General features: G+C 41.7%; 1 protein-coding gene across 6 annotated transcripts in view; it reads right to left on the bottom strand.

The window, feature by feature from the left end:
- Positions 1-17,811, bottom strand: part of psd3l (pleckstrin and Sec7 domain containing 3, like) — a 127,234-nt gene that overhangs the window by 72,356 nt on the left and 37,067 nt on the right. For 2 of the 6 annotated variants that reach the window (XM_079862232.1, XM_079862234.1), the window contains exon 5: positions 3,011-3,202. In XM_079862232.1, coding sequence (XP_079718358.1) covers positions 3,011-3,202 — 192 coding nt within the window. Of the gene's footprint in view, positions 1-3,010; positions 3,203-8,347; positions 8,536-15,918; positions 16,141-17,811 lie in introns of those variants that run through there. The other 4 variants (XM_079862235.1, XM_079862236.1, XM_079862237.1 and 1 more) reach the window with 4 other exon arrangements.

The raw sequence follows: 17,811 nt of genomic DNA, 5'->3' as shown, positions 1-17,811 counted from the left end.
AGAGTGAGGCACCAGGAGAGTGAGACAGCAGGAGAGTGAGGCAGCAGCAGAGTGAGGCAGCAGCAGGAGAGTGAGACAGCAACAGAGTGAGACAGCAGCAGGAGAGTGAGACAGCAGCAGGAGAGTGAGACAGCAGCAGGAGAGTGAGGCAGCAGGAGAGTGAGGCAGCAGCAGGAGAGTGAGACAGCAGCAGGAGAGTGAGGCAGCAGGAGAGTGAGACAGCAGCAGGAGAGTGAGGCAGCAGCAGGAGAGTGAGGCACCAGGAGAGTGAGGCAGCAGCAGAGTGAGACAGCAGCAGGAGAGTGAGACAGCAGCAGGAGAGTGAGACAGCAGCAGGAGAGTGAGGCAGCAGCAGAGTGAGACAGCAGCAGGAGAGTGAGACAGCAGCAGGAGAGTGAGGCAGCAGGAGAGTGAGGCAGCAGCAGAGTGAGACAGCAGCAGGAGAGTGAGACAGCAGCAGGAGAGTGAGACAGCAGCAGGAGAGTGAGGCACCAGGAGAGTGAGGCAGCAGGAGAGTGAGGCAGCAGCAGGAGCGTGAGACAGCAGCAGGAGCGTGAGACAGCAGGAGAGTGAGACAGCAGCAGGAGAGTGAGACAGCAGGAGAGTGAGACAGCAGGAGAGTGAGGCAGGATGAGCTCATGCTGTGGACAGTGATGGTCTACAGACAGCAGGAGAGTGAGACAGCAGGAGAGTGAGACAGCAGGAGAGTGAGGCAGGATGAGCTCATGCTGTGGACAGTGATGGTCTACAGACAGCAGGAGAGTGAGACAGCAGGAGAGTGAGGCAGGATGAGCTCATGCTGTGGACAGTGATGGTCTACAGACAGCAGGAGAGTGAGACAGCAGGAGAGTGAGGCAGCAGGAGAGTGAGACAGCAGGAGAGTGAGACAGCAGCAGGAGAGTGAGGCAGCAGGAGAGTGAGGAGGCAGGAGAGTGAGGAGGCAGGAGAGTGAGACAGCAGCAGGAGAGTGAGGCAGCAGGAGAGTGAGACAGCAGGAGAGTGAGACAGCTGCAGGAGAGTGAGACAGCAGGAGAGTGAGACAGCAGGAGAGTGAGACAGTTGCAGGAGAGTGAGGCAGTTGCAGGAGAGTGAGGCAGCTGCAGGAGAGTGAGGCAGCTGCAGGAGAGTGAGGCAGCTGCAGGAGAGTGAGGCAGCAGCAGGAGAGTGAGGCAGCAGCAGGAGAGTGAGACAGCAGGAGAGTGAAGCAGCAGGAGAGTGAGGCAGCAGCAGGAGAGTGAGACAGCAGCAGGAGAGTGAGACAGCAGCAGGAGAGTGAGACAGCAGCAGGAGAGTGAGGCAGCAGGAGAGTGAGGCAGGAGAGTGAGGCAGCAGCAGGAGAGTGAGACAGCAGGAGAGTGAGGCAGGAGAGTGAGGCAGCAGCAGGAGAGTGAGACAGCAGGAGAGTGAGGCAGCAGGAGAGTGAGACAGCAGGAGAGTGAGACAGCAGGAGAGTGAGGCAGCAGCAGGAGAGTGAGACAGCAGGAGAGTGAGACAGCTGCAGGAGAGTGAAACAGCTGCAGGAGAGTGAGACAGCTGTGGAGGCGATGCTAGAGAGCACACTGGAGTAATGATGCTCTCCTCTGGAGGACCGTGTCTGGCACTGAGAGTGCTTATGAATATGGATGAGTGCCTGTATGTTCAAATCTGTGTTTAGTGTGTGAGAATGAGAGGGCTGAGGGCAGTTCTTTAAGAGGACTGAGGGTGTTTAACTGCTCCAGTGCAGTCACTGACACACACATCAGACAGAACCATATCTGAGAAAACACTGAGCACAGTTTACCGCAGTAAACTAGAAGATTACTGAAATTAAGCTGTTTTGGATGCTCTTATCCAGGCTATGCAATGTATGAATCCCATTATAATCAGCTTGTAGTTACAAGATCTTTGTTGAGAAAATATAAATTTTCAAGGCATGGACAGAGCTGTGCCAATTTAAACATCAAGAGGGAATACAATGAATTGGGTTTCCACATGCACAACTGGACCCACCTCTGACATTAAACTCACAGCATTTATTTATATAGCTCTTTTCAAAGCAGCTTTAAAGAGTAATACTGCAATAATGAGGGATTAAATTCTGTTTAAAATATGATGCCTTAATGTATTTGTCTGTAAATCCCAAGTAACCAAGTCAAAGTCTTGACTGTGTCAAGGAACGAAAAACTACAGGAGTCTGAAGTGGAAATGTACGGCAAAACATTTGTATTGAAACATTCATGCACCATTTTTTTGCGCAAACTTTGGAATTTATTTTTTAAAAATCTGGCATAAACTGTGCCTACACACTCTTTTAGTGTGAGCAAATTGATGGCCAGGGAATGCTTTTAAACATGCTATATTTTTTTTTTTTAAGTTATGCTTTTGGCCTTTTTGTGGCTTTATTGGATAGGACATTAGAGATTTTGACAGGAAAGCGTGGGGTAGAGAGAGAGGGGAACAGGATCGGTAAAGGATCTCAAGCTGGGAATCGGCCTCGGTTCGCCGAAGTTGCGCTATATGTCGGTACACTAACCACGAGGCTAACGGCTCCGACCATGCTACGTTTTAATGCTGCAACAGCAAGCATTGCCTGGCTCATGGTAATTCCTTTTTGAATTGTGCTCTAAATTGCAGAAATCATGCTCTGGTTGCAAATAAAACATTTTCACCTTAATAACAATAAATATGTGATGTGCCCTTAACTAAGAAGATGGCTTAGCAACATAAGGTACATGCCGGACTCATTCAGTGGTTAAACGGTCGATTAGTTGGTTTCTGCAGTGGCTTTATCAGAGAGAATTCATAGAGAACATGGTGAAGTGATACAGAAGTGTAATGTGGTCAATAAACCCAGAACTACCTGCCAACCAGTCAGACTCAAAGCAAGCATCTATTTCTGCAGGTTGTCGTTCTTCAGATTCAAGTTAGAGGCCAATGTTTTCATGTTCCTCTGGTTTGTGGTTATAAAACGGGTATCCAATCAAACAAAGGAGGAAAACCCCGAACTGAATGTATGTCTGAAAGCACTCACTTCTTGCCCAGGTGTTTGGCCACATCGGAGCGCCGGAAGCCCTCGAGGTGGTAAAGCCGCCGGGCCAGACGCCGGGCCGCTTCATGGTCCCTCCGGCTGCCATTGTGGAGAACATCTGAGTCCTTAAGACAGTCCACAGCATCCATGTCTGAGTCCCAGTCCGACAGCACGTCCTTCAGCCCTGCATCGCTGCTACACAACACACAACCGCACATTACACCGGTACAATCACACAACAATCGGCTAGTCAGTTAGACATTTTTTTTTATATATGTTTTAGGCCTTGTCCACACTAATTTCTCTCCGTCTTGGCCTTCCGTCCACACTGAGACGGCGTTTTTATCAATGAAAACAAAGCTTTTTGAAAACGCTCTTCAAAGTGGATAAATTTGAAAACGCTGTTTTAGCAGTGTAGTGTGGACTGTCAGAACGGAGGCATTTAAAAACGATGACGTAAGTTTAGTCATGTGACGCATACTGTACCAATATTCATGTTTATTATGCCTGTTATGTGCTGTTCACTTTCACACAGTTGCTAAAATACTGTATGTTACTTTGCACTCTTCATATTACAGTCCTGCAAAGATGACAGAAAATTCACTCGCATTTGCTGTCCTGCGGTGTGAACACACAGTTAATCATGCAGACTGTGCACTTTTATTTTGTTAAGCCACACTTTTATTTACCCTTTTTCTCTCTTTTTTTTAGTCTTCTCTCTTTTCTCTTTTCTGGGTATTATTATTTGATTTTGTCTTTTGTTTTGCTTTGTTGTAATATTGTCTTGAAACTATTGTCCTGAGACGACTTTTGAGCAACCGTCTGATATCTCTCTAACAGTAACAGGCATATCTGAAATCTCTGTGTCTAGACCGCATCATCAGACACATTTCACCAGAGAGAAACAAATGCAAAGCCAAATCCACAGGCCGCCGATACAGAAGACCAATGTCACCACAGGCCTCTGCCAATAGAGACGACAGCCAAAACTACACCAGAAACTGTCCTCCCACATCAATGACATCATCCAAGATCTCAGAGTCCAATCTGTGTTCTTCTGTTCGGGCCACTGAGGGATAATACACACAAACACTAGCTGTGTCATGAAGGACAGCATCTGAAGAAGGTTATGGTCATTCACACAGAGACGTGACACTGAGATGCAGTGAGGAGGTTGACCGAATAAGATGAATGACCATGAAAACTTTAATTAAATAGTATTGTTCACTGAGGTTGTCTGTACTTCATTTCATCAAATATACTGTATTAGTCCAGTATCCGCTATCCTCAAGTCCTCACACACGCCTCACCGCAGTTTAACAGTGCCATCTGTTGAGTGCCTGAACAAATGACAACAAGAAGGAAAAGAGTAGTTCCTGATATCCAGTCGGAGATCTGTGTGCGCTCATTGGCAGGAGAGGCGGTTATGCAACCGTGTCTTTGCTCCTCTACTTTGATTGGACAAGAGCGCTGTCACTTCTTCACTGTATAAACGGTGACACAAAAACAAATAGAAATTTCCTTGCACTAATTTCTGTTTCCCTAGTTTAGAAACATGGGCACAGTAAATGATGCTAATTGTGAATAAAAATAGAGAGAATAAAGTTCCTCACTTTTTTTAAGGGAAAAATGAACAAACTTTTTACAGTTGTCCATAAAACTTTATAAACTTTTGTAGTCTGACTGAAAGGGATTTAACATTAAAAATGATATAGGACTAATACTGCACAGATAATGTACCATGCATTATACAGAATTAGAAAATAAGATATTTAATTACTGAAAATACTGGGCATGTCAATATGGCATACTGATTTACATGCAAACAATGGCACATAAAAATAGACAATCACAGAGTTTAACATTACCTTTATGATATATCCTACAAAACAAAATGATATTAGTATGAGTGAAGAGATTGCGCAGTGCAGTTTATGAATGTGACGAATAACTCAAGATCTGAGACACTTGCGCGAGACTTAGAGACACATTAATGCCATCTAAACTAATCCAGAAAACACTTTAAAAGGTATTTTACCATTTAAATGTCATGTGTGAACTGATAAAACACTTGTACCTGTTAAAAATCAATTTATAGAGACTGTAACATTAGTGGTAAAAATGATGAAGAAAACGCTGCAGCTTTTAAAAGTCATTCCTAATGACTGACGTCTCAGAGTTTGTCTATACTGTGTGCTTTGCTGCTGATGTGTGAACGCAGTAAAAGACTGAAAGCTGTTGCTTGTGTGAGCAGCAAATGTGATGCCTTCACTAATCTGCCAATTTTACAGCAATTTAGCAGGTTTAATGTGTGAAAGTGTCTGAAACAGAGACGCACTATATCTGTACATCTGTTTGTGGCTGAACTCGTTTCTCTTTCGACTTTCTGAACGCACTTATTTTTTTCAATATGCAACAAATATGCTAATACTGTCTTCAGAAACACATAAATTATTCATAATATCACACAAGTACATGTGAAATACAGTCTAAATACTGTAATCAAAAACACATTACATTTATTCAGCCTTCAAGTGTTTCTTAATGGTCAACATTGCTTCAAGCTTTTTAATGTCATTTTTCAAGTAAACAGTAAAAAAAAAAAAAAAAATTAAAATAAATTATTGTTTTAGTCACTATAGTTGTTTGATTAATATTTGTCATAATTAAAGGGTTAGTTCACCCAAAAATGAAAATTCTGTCAGTAATTACTCACCCTCATGTTGTTCCAACCCCGTAAGACCTTCGTTCATCTTCAGAACACAAATTAAGATATTTTTGATGAAATCTGAGAGCTGGATCACTCCTCCATAGGCTTCTAAGTGTTTGAAACTTGCTGGCCCAGAAAAGTTATTATACACATCGTTAATATAGTCAAAGTGACTACAGTGGCTCAATCTTAAGTTTATCAAGCGACGAGAATACTTTTTGTGCGCAAAAAAAATGACTTTATTCCACTACTCATTTCCTTCTCTCTGGGCCTCGAGTTAGTTCACGTAGTGTAACAGCGTAGCGCTTCTGGGTTGTACGTAACACACATCACACACATGACCAGCGTCGGCCAATAGTGAGCTTACGTGTGACGTACAACCCAGAAGCGCTACGCTGTTACACTACGTGAACTCACTCGAGGCCCAGAGAGAAGGAAATGAATAGTGGAATAAAGTCGGGTTTTTTGGTTTTTTTGCGCACAAAAAGTATTCTCGTCGCTTCAAAAACTTCTAACTAACCCACTGATGTCACATGGACTACTTTGATGATGTTTTTATTACCTTTCTGGACATGGACAGTATACCGTACATACATTTTCAATGGAGGGACAGAAAGCTCTCGGACTAAATCTAAAATATCTTAAACTGTGTTGCGAAGATGAACGGAGGTCTTACGGGCTTGGAACGACATGAGGGTGAGTCATTAATGACATAATTTTCATTTTTGGGTGAACTAACCCTTTAACAGCAGCAGGACTATTTATACTACATTCATTACTCTGCTATTTAATTGTGTTTTTGATATCAACCAAGATCTTTTTGTCCTACCTGTCTACATTTACTAAACCTGTCTGTACAGTAACATGAGTTTGTTGCCAATCAATCACTAATATTTTACCACTGTGATCACACTGATACTATTGGCCGACACTAATCTGATTATCTTCATCTGTTCAGGAAGTATCTTGCCACACTTTTATTCAAAGACATCACACTGTAACAGTACAGACATTTACATTTTCTGAAATGACTAAATTATTATATTTTTATACATCGGGATCCATAGAAAACTAATATTAACGGTGACATACAACTATTAGCATTAAGGGTTCAATATCACATCCTACTGGAAATACATTCAAAAAAACAAGAAGGATATAATCGATACAAGCACTACACGTCTCTAGTTATTAGCGTCTAGGATTTGTTTGCCCTCTTCAGCATTAAGTTCAGGAATGCAAATAGCTAATAATCAAGCATTTACATAAAGGCAATTCACTGCAGGGTAAACGGTTATTGTGGAGCCGATACTTGTAGAGTTTGACACAAACACAGAGCTGAGACGAGTGACTAATTATTTAAACTTATCCAAAATAATGGTAAAATAGTAAATAATAGTGGACCCAGGTTCAAGTGCCGATCACATTTCTTCTCTTTTCTCTCTACACTATGCTTTACAAAACTAGACAAAGGCAAAGTCTTATTTAAAAATATTTATGCATTTAAAATGCCTTTCTCTTGTTATTGTTATAAATATATTTCCATAATGTTGCCAGGTAGTTACACAAGCTACAACACTTACTATAGGCACCCGGACAGGGTACAAGAGGTATTTTATTTAAATCTTTAAAAAGAAGTACATGCTCTGTATTAAATTATGATTTTGTCATCCTCACTCTCAAATGAGCATATAAAAATCAGTAAATAATAATCTTAATGTCAAGCACTGAAATATATTAATATTACCATGAAATTGATAAGAGCAAAAACATGGCAAAATATTAACTTGATTATTAAAACTGACAATTAGGTTTTTTTTAATGTCTGAAGCAATAATTCCCAGAACTTTGACGTTTTGTTCTACAGCGTAACTGCACACACACACTCCTAATGTTCTCTTATCTAGTTAAGAGTAAAGAGAGAAGTGTTTCTGATATTGGGGGTGTTGTAAGTCTAGTGTTTCACCACAGGGAGGCAGTCATAACAGATCATCAAACATCTGTTTTCACACTCCAGTCCATCAAAACATCATACAGCACACATGAATACAGACAGGTGTGAAAACAATGAAGATGTCCAGGCAGAATGTCTCATATCCTCACCCTTGATATCAGCTTAATATCTATCACACACACTCAACGCCGCAGCAGTTAAACATTACAACTGGGCATTAGGGCACAAGTGCATGATGTGTTTAAAGTGTAGACTTATTGGACAAGTGCAGTGTGTGTGTGTGTGTGTGTGTAGTTACAATTCACTGTGCCATGGTCAGACACAACAAGAGGATCTAATAATAATAGATAGATGTTTGACCAAAAAAAAAACAAAAAAAACGTGTTTTCTAAATGAAAAAAGGAGTTTGTTTGTGCGTTATGGAAGACTCCATGTAATTTACCAAAGAGAGAAACATTAAAACATTTCACTCCAACGTTTGCCCTGCACGCGACGCGACGCGACGCGTACCGTCACAATAGAACTCAACGCTCCCGTTAAAAATGACCGAAGTTGTTTGTATGAATAACCCATGCGCGTCAACTATTCACAGCATCGTCGATTATAAAGCGCGCGTCGCGTTCTGATGTGTCGCGTCGCGTGCAGTTCTCAAACTTTCACTAGTGTCTTTGTTTACCTGCGGATTTCACGTACACGTCCAGAGCGCGAACCTCCCGCTCTCGCACGGCGCTCTCACGAACATCTCGACGGAGACGCGGGCTCAAACGCGCCGGTAAACTTCACACATCGCCGGTCAAAGTAGGAAAATAAAGCGCTGTTGAAAGTTCAGCGCATACTAGTGTCTGCTGCTCATCTCTCGACTCCAGCATTTCCCACAAACCCTTGCTTCTCCCAGCCAGACCTCAGAGGAGGAGAAGAAGAAGAGCAAACTATTCTTCCTCAAAACAACTGAAGGAAGACTGAGGAGGAAAGTAGTATGCTAATGTGTGTGAAGTGCGCATGAGTAGGGTGCTTTAAACATCACCGACATGGCATTACATACTAAAGAGTTGATTTCTTTTTGTTTCAGATAGTAATATAGATAGGCTACATAAATTAATGAGCACATTTTTTTCTCTTAGCCTTCGACAGAGATCCTGTGCTTACCAGTATGAAATCACAGATAACTTACAATAATAACCAAGTTAAAAAAAATATATTTTTAAAGCTAATTTAGCCATTGTTTGGGATGAGAGAAGTGACTTTATTTCTGGCATGTGAGAACCACAACTAGAACATTTCATTGGTTTTAAGAGCACCACTATAAAACTAAGAAGTGACCACACCTCTCACTCGAAAAAGCTGTCTGAAGACCTACAGTCAAACCAAAAATTAATCAGAAACCAGATATCATTTTTTTTACTAGTGGGTGCAGGACTCTAGTTCATTTATGTAAGTGAGGATAGAAAAATAATGTGAACTGTGACAAAATTCTTCATACAGCGACTACCAGTGACATTTATACAAATTTGGGACCAAAAATTACTGAGACACTTTGACCTGACCATGTTTTGCTGAAGTGTTTTGTCTGTAATTGCTAATGCGACCTTTTTACACACAGACTGAACAAAATGAAGCATCGCTTGGTAATCGTTTGAGCTAAACTGGTATTATCTAATTGTGTAGTTACATTTAACAGCTGACAGATAATCAACATAATTCATGTGTGAGACAGTCTAACAGAAGGACAGACAAAACCAGAGAAATATCAACTAAGTTCGTCAAATTTTACTACCATTTTCTAAACTATAGTGAATAACTGTGAAAATGTGAGAAATGTTGAAGGTGTCTGAATAAATGTTGGTTTGAGTATATGTTAAAAGTGCTCTAAGCGATGTTGGGTGACCTCACGTTCGAAGTATTGTCAAACAGAACGAGCTCGACCCCTCCCCCCTCCTCATCCCGTCCCCCCCCCCCCCCCTCCCTTCCGTGCTTCCTGAAACAGTCATGAACAAGTCGAGGGCTTTTCCAATGTAAATTTGCATGTTGCATTTCGGATGTAAAAGCGCAAACAAACTGAATTATTAATGCAGGACTGAATGTAGGCTAATAGTTAAATAACCCTGTAACAGTGATAATAATGTATCATTACTGCAGGGCTAAAAATGGAAAATTCAGCATCTACAGCAGGCCATAAGGTAGGGTTGGGCAATAGCCAACTGCCAAAGAAAGCTGAATTTTTGGGCTAAACGGCGATGTATGGTATAATCTCAGTATTTATTTATTTTTTCTATTTGAATAATAAAAAATAAAAAAACGATTTAATAAAAAAAAAAAAAATCATATCCTGATTAACATTGTCCTGCAAACAATGTCCATATTGAAGGCTATGAAAACAAACATAGTGAATGTAACCTTGCAGTCTATCCAAAAAAAGGGGTCAAATCACATTACATCCTAACATTGCAACATTACAACGAGCTTTTTAAAGAAGTAGTTAAATTCACTAAACTTAAAATGAAAATAAATAAAAACAAAACTGATATCATAAAAATACACTTGTAGGTTTGAAATTCTTTAGCATTTATGTTCCCCACAACAACACATATTCAACAACAAATATTTTAGCTAAATATATTTATAATTTAGTGTTAATATATATTTTAGTCAGAATTATTGCGCTCCGTGTGTTCGGCGCGCTCGTTCACGGCAGTTTAGCCTGCGGACCCTCGTCCACTCCTGACAGCAAAATGGAAATATTTGCTTGACTTTCTAACATTTACAGATGGAGAATATGTCCGTGGAATGTAAGTTATGCACTGAGGAAATTATTGGATGTCACTTCAGCTTAAAGATTATTAATAGAGGTATATTTGTTTCCACCAATCGCTGCACAAGTGAAGTTTACGTATGATGACGAAAGCACGTTAGCGCTAGCCCTCCCAGAACCCATAGAGAATGCATTGCCTGCAGTTCTTAAAAAAAATATCTGTGTATGGAAGTCTATGGGAACACTGTGGGTGATTCTCGGCCAGTGAAATCGCCCAAAAAGAGGCGGTACTCCGCAGAACGAGACTTGACGCTGATTGGACTATATCCAGAAGCAGAACAACAGTGACGGCTAATGTGATTGAAAAAGTCCCTTTCACACTTTGGTGGTGCGTCGCCCAATCGCCCTAATGAAGAAACCGCCCGTTTCAAACTATAAAGAATTATTATGAGCTCTACAAAAGTAAGGGACAGAGAGGCGATGCATGAAGTGCTCTGTGCTGAGACGCGTGATGCATGATGGGAAACAGTGGCGTATGGCTCATGACCACACATGTTGGGTTTCTCTGAGGCCCTGAAGGGAGAGTCTGTCCAGCTGTGGATCTACAGCACAGAAGACCTTCTGACTGCAACACTTCTGCTGCTGAGAATCAGGCCTGAAGAGGCTGAGACCAAGCTAAACTGATATCACAATAAGCTTAACATTCACAACGTGTAATTATGACACTTTAAAAAAAGGGTTGAGAATCAAACAGCAAATCGCGTGAATGATATAACGATAACACAATTGTTGTTTGAATGATAAAGTGATTGCAGGGTACAGACCAAATTGGAGAACGAACTGGTATGACGTCATTTTGAACAAAATCAGGCCAAATTGAAGTTTGAACTTTGAACTGCCATTGGTCCGTGGTGATGATGCAATAGGTGGGTGTGGCTCTGAGGCTCCGCCTTCTCCGGTTCATTTCTTCATTGGTAGGTTGATTTCCCTCAAAAAACTCTGTTAAAGTTATTAAAGGGTTAGTTCACCCCAAAATGAAAAGTCTGTCATTAGTTACTCTCCCTCATGTCGTTCCAAACCTGTAAACCGTCATTCTCAGAACACAAATTAAGATATTTTTGATTAAATCCGAGAGCTTTCTGTCCCTCCATAGACAGTCTACGTTATTACAACTTTCAAGCCCCAGAAAGGTAGTAAAGTTAAAATAGTCCATGTGACTACAGTGGTTCAACCTTTATGTTATGATGAAGTGATGAGAATACTTTTTGTGTGCAAAAAACAAACAAAAATAATGACTTTATTCAACAATATGTTCTCTTCCCTTCACTTCTCTGACGCTATTCGCGTAGCGTAAACAGCGCTTCCAGGTTCTACGTCAGACCGGCTCACTATTGGCCGCCTCCTGCGTCAGCATCACACGCTTGTGTCGTGCTGCTCACATGTACAGCGTCGGAGAAGACACGGAACAGAAGACATTACATTCACATTCATAACATTAAGGTTGAACCACTGTAGTCACATGTACTATTTTAACTACGTTTCAGGGCCTTGAAAGTGGTAGTTGCATTGCTGTCAATGGAGGGACAGAAAGCTCAAAAAGATCTTAATTTGTGTTCTGAAGATGAACAAAGGTCTTACGGGGTTTGAAACAACATGAGGGTGAGTAATTAATGACAGAAATTTCATTTTTGGGAGAACTAACCCTTTAAGCAACCCAGTAGTGGCATTCATGAATTAATCAGTTTTTTGCATGAATGATTCAATGACTTAGTCCAGGGATGGGCAACTTCGGTCCTGGAGGGCCACTGTCCAACAGAGTTTAGCTCCAACCCTGAAAAAATCACCTGCCTGTAACTTTCTAGTAATCCTGAGGACCTTGATTAGCTTGTTCAGGTGTGTTTGATTAGGGTTGGAGCTAAACTCTATAGGACATTGGCCCTCCAGGACCGAAGTTGCCCATCCCTGACTTAGTCACTTGCCGCCACCTATTGTTGTGTCGATTTCAGAGTCACTGAAAAAAACACCACTAATGCACAGATTAAAGGGCTGTCACATCAAGGACGATGACTATAAATGATAATTTAATATTTAATAATTTAGTATTTAATAATCAACTCTAAGAATAAGAAAGTCCACAACCGCTGTAACGATGACGACACAGAAGAGCGGTATTGTTTTAATCACTTTCATAATGATTTTTTAGCTGATAAAAACATTGACAGCCAATCAGAAATGAACCAGCGTTAAAGAGCTCGAGCATTTAAAGCAACAGATGATATAACTGGAGCGCACGCTTATAATAAACAATGTTATCATCCATTGGAGGACACTGGAACAAACACAGACATAAAAAACAACACCGTAAGAAAAAAATTTTACGTATGCTGATGAATTGTTGATGAATCATTCACAAAATAGATGGTGAGTTTTCATTTCATGCCGTGTTTTCCATTTGAATTTTTTGGAATCCCGTTTCAATAGCTTGACTTCATTTTAATAAAAAAAAAAAATAAACCGAAGAATCAGTTGAATTCATATTCAAACTTTACTAATTTCATAATTTACTCAAATTGATGCATTTGACTGGCATTGGCAGACAGGGGGAAAGTTTGGGGGGGGGAAAAAGACCTGTAACTACTGCAATTAACCAATCAGAATCAAGAATTTCAAGAATCATACTATGATTACATAACATACTACATAACTATGAAGTTATATCATGTTTCAGAATATTTCTTTAGAGGACCACTTCTTGCACAGAGCTCTACAAATATCACAGCGGGATCTATATCGTGGGAATATGAAATGATTTACTCTCCCATGATACTACTCAAGCAGGAAGTCTTTCTTCCACAACACACAGCTGAAATAAAAGGCCATGGAGTTAATTCAATCACAGAAGACTGAAACACAATGAGAGAGAAAGAGCAGAGAGAGCAGAACACACACTGAAGATCACCAGCACAAACAGCCCTGGGTAAGAGAAAGAAGACATTTCCCACATCACCATCCTGAGCCAAGAGAGCCACTGACCTGAGAGCAGACTGAAGTCCAAACGACAGTAAGGAAAAGTGGTTGTACACTCGTTGACCAGAGCTTCAGAGAGTCTGCAATAGCAACAGACCAGAGGAGTCCAGATAAAGGTCTGAAAGCGCCTCCCTCCATCTATACTACTGAGCAAAGTTAGTTTTTCTTCATTCCCTCTCACTGAAAGTATGAAGTGAAAGCCTGCACGTGTCAGCCTCCCACCCTTTCCAAACATTCTCCAACTTCCCTGTTGCTGCTCCCACATTTCAGCAGCACTAAGATTGACCTCAGATTCTCTCCAGGCGTCTGCAGAATGCCGGAATAACAGCAGACGACGACACACTCACTGATACAGCCTGTTCTTACACAGATTACCACAGGAACGCTTCCCAGAGTTTAACAGCAGAAGTCCCTGTAAAAGCACATGAGTGTGTGAGTGTGTGTGTGTGTGTGTGTGTGTGTGTGACCTCAGTAAGGATCTGTGCAGATATCTGAGGCTGTTTGTGGTGTTTTATCATGAGATGGGGTGGTGTCTGTAAAACGCTCAGCCTTGAGCAGAAGGGCAGGTCGGTGAAATATGAGGCTGATGAGCAATGACTTCAACTCGCTAGAGTCAGCCAACACACACACACACACACACACAGCATCTCTCCTCCGGTCAGATCTCACCCGGGTCAGGTGATTAGCAGGGTGTGTGCTGATTCATTCAATCCCAACAGCGCAGATCAGCCATAAGCCTAATGAAAAGAAAAACACACTTTGCCATTTGCCATAGCGATACCCTCATGTCACGATTCAATCACGATACATGACTAGCTATTAGGGGTGTAACGAGACCCTCATGTCACGATATGATACAGATCACGAGACTGAACTCACGATACCATATTATTGCGATACTCCAAGACATATGATAAAAGGTTCACAAAAATGTACTGTTGATTAAAATGCTAAATTTGATATTACATTGAGTGTGTAAATGAATAGTCTTGGACTTGGTGTTGGAAACCCAAAGCTCAGGACAATAGAGACACCAGAATAACAATATTCATGATTCTGGAGCTGAACATACAGGATTATTGTAGATGAATATGCTTGTTCTCTGTTACTGATTTGTTATATTTATAATAATGTATTCCACTTTTAACTGGTAACATCAGACATTTGTCATTATCAGGACCCACAGATATTCCCCCATTGCTTTACTATCATTATATTCAACATTATATATAGTAGTTTAATGTGGTACTGACACAAAAACTCTGAAAACTTGATTTTTTTCCTCGCACAGAGTGAGAAATTATCCACAATACATATTGTCACTATCCATGATACATATTGATGTATTTTTGTATTGCAATATATTGTTACCCCCCTAATTACAACTATTCCATTTAAGCTTGGCCACATAACTCTATCTCATGAATGAATCTGATCTCCAATTCCTGCGTAATTTGCAAATTTAACAAGTTCACATCACGGAGAGTATTTCGAATTTATTTAGCATCAGCTAAGTTTATAGTCAAAATCTGCAGTAAGAGAGAGCAGACCATCAGCACTGGGGAGAGAATTTAGAAATCACTCCAATTCATTTCGGAGGCCATTCACAGCTATCCGATCGAGTGTCCAGTGTAAATAGGCCCATTGAGACACATTAGACACATTTCAGTCTCTAACAGCCTATACATGTCATGACAAAAAACTCACAGACAAGCCACAGGCACATGAAGGGTGGTTAACCGAAACCGGTGTGTGTGTGGGACCTCCAGCACTGGCACAAACCCAGACCCTGCTGAGAGACACGTCACATGACATCAGCACCTGCCCCACACACACACACACACTGTGTACCTCCGAGTGTGTGGCCATGTGGACGTAAAGGATGGCAGAAGTGCTGATCACTGCTTTAATCAGCCACACTGAGAACAACACGCATGTTCTGAGGAATATAAAGAGCATGAAGATTTAAAGGGTTTGTTTCACTGAAATGTCACTAATGAGTCCACACCTTTACCCTAATACGAGCCTAAATGACCTGCATTTGCACTCAAGACAGAATTGTTAATTAGTTCTTCAAGTTATACAGCAATAAATAAACAGCAGAAAAAGGTAAAGGTTTGCAGTTCCATGACTCAGCAGTACATGAGTAATGATAATTACAATACGAGCAACTTTATCTCCATTACTAAACCTCAGCTGTGTTTAGAGTTATCATCATTCAAGATGTGCTTCAGGATCAGCCCACTGGAGTCGAGCGGGAGGGGAGAATCACACACACACAGAAAGCTTCAACCTTTCAGCTGTAGAGGACATTGACAGCGGACAGACACGAGGGCTGGTGCTGAGACGTCACTGCAGTCACACACACTCACTCACACACACACACACACACACGCTGGGAGCTGCTGTACGCGTGAATCGCCACAGCGTTTGAGAAGCGTTTGTCATGCAAGCCGAAGGTCAAGACTTACTGGACGGACACACTCTCGGCGTCGGACAGGCCCGGCTGGGAGAAGCAGCCTGACACTACGGAGCCCATGACCGTCGGCTGGCGTGTGTGTGTGCGTGTGTGTGAGGACACACTCCTGATGCTCGGCTCTGACCTACATGGACACGGCGCTCTGCTTGTGCTTATTCATTACTGGAGCGAGTCTCATCACTACAGCTCAACTCCGGCGTCTCACTCCATCTGCGGGCCGGCCGGGGGTTGGGCCAAACACACGCGTGAGTGTGTGTGTGTGCTTTATTTACATCCATCATGCTCTGGGGCACAAGGCTGCAGCCTGCGGTTTGATGCTGCGCCGGAGCTATAAATAACAGCAGGGTTGATGGGTCTGATGATGAGGAAATGTAGCGTGATTTCTGACGAGGACGCATGTTTACTGAGACTGGTACAGTGTGTTTCTCTTGCTGCATGTTGAGTCTCAAATGTGCTTTACAGATTATATTATATCCATATATAAGCACTGATTCAGTTTCTCTTGCTGCATGTTGAGTCTCAAATTTGCTTTACAGATTATATTATATCCATATATAAGCACTGATTCAGTTTCTCTTGCTGCATGTTGGTCTCAAATGTGCTTTACATATTATATTATATCCATGCACAAGCACTGATTCATCAAATTATCCACATGAGAGGTTGAATGCAGTGAACAGCCGGTTTAATTAAGTGTATAAGCTGCATTTACTCGTCCATAAAACACATGAGCTCCTTCAATTCTGTGCAGTTTAAACTCAGCTGATCAGTATCTCACTGGTCTTCCGAGTGTTTAATATTGTTCTGTACACACACAGTTTGGTTATATACAAGAATCACAACCACATTGTAGAAAACATTCATTCCAAATCCACAAAAACTGAATTCACTTCAAATTCGCATATTGTGAACAGAGCCAAGCTGAACATCGCTTCTTATGCAGTGACATCACTCTCTTTTAGAAACGATTTTCTATAAAATCCCGTAACAGGTGTTTGTGCCTTGACTCACTCCTCTGAACTCCATCGTTTCCCATTAGCCCTCAGTCTCAGGGTGGAGAGATGTTTAAAAGCAACATCTTAAAGGTGCAGTGAGCAGTTTCTGAGAAACACTGTTGATGTTTGAAATCGACACAAACAAACACACCCCTCCCTTCACTGCTCCGCAATGCAAGAGTGGATGTCTTTCTGAAGCCAAGCAAGATAATGCTTTGTAAATATAAAGCAAAGATGACTAATGAACGACAAGGAAGAACAAAAAATGAACATACAGTACACAACAGTATATAAGCAAGAGTTTGTTGTTAGTCACCAGCAGCTCCAGACAAAGAATGACACTCAAACTGTCCTGTTACTAGAGCTAACATTACAACAACAGCACATCTTGGTTCTGTAAAACAAAGCAAAACCACTGTTACTCACGTATGCAGTAGAAAGAACACTAGTGTCCGTTATCAGGCCTTCCCGCTGAGCTCTCTCCAGCGCTGGACAGCTTTTCTAGTATTAACGCAGATCCTAAAGCTCTTGCCTGATCATAACTGTTAATTTCCAGTGATATTCCTCTGAGCTTTTCTCTTTTGTAATGTCTCTCAGCCATCTCTCTTTCCACAGTCTTTCTTCAAATCTCCCTCTTGCTCTCTCTCTCTCTCCTCCCCCATCATGAGTGGACACGCCCCCTACAGCTGATTGGCTCACCCTCCTCCCCCATCATGAGTGGAAATGCCCTTCTGCTGATTGGCTCATTCTCTGACCTCCCCCATCATGAGTAGACACGCCCCCTACTGCTGATTGGCTCACTCTCCTCCTCCATCATGAGTGGACACACCCCTTACTGCTGATTGGCTGACTCTCTCCTCCCCAATCATGAGTGGACACGCCCCCTACTG

This window comes from Squalius cephalus, assembly GCF_949319135.1.
Source record: "Squalius cephalus genome assembly, chromosome: 24".
NCBI lineage: Eukaryota > Metazoa > Chordata > Actinopteri > Cypriniformes > Leuciscidae > Squalius > Squalius cephalus.
Note: the sequence above shows the minus strand (reverse complement) of the source record. Positions and strands in the feature narration are given on the sequence as shown.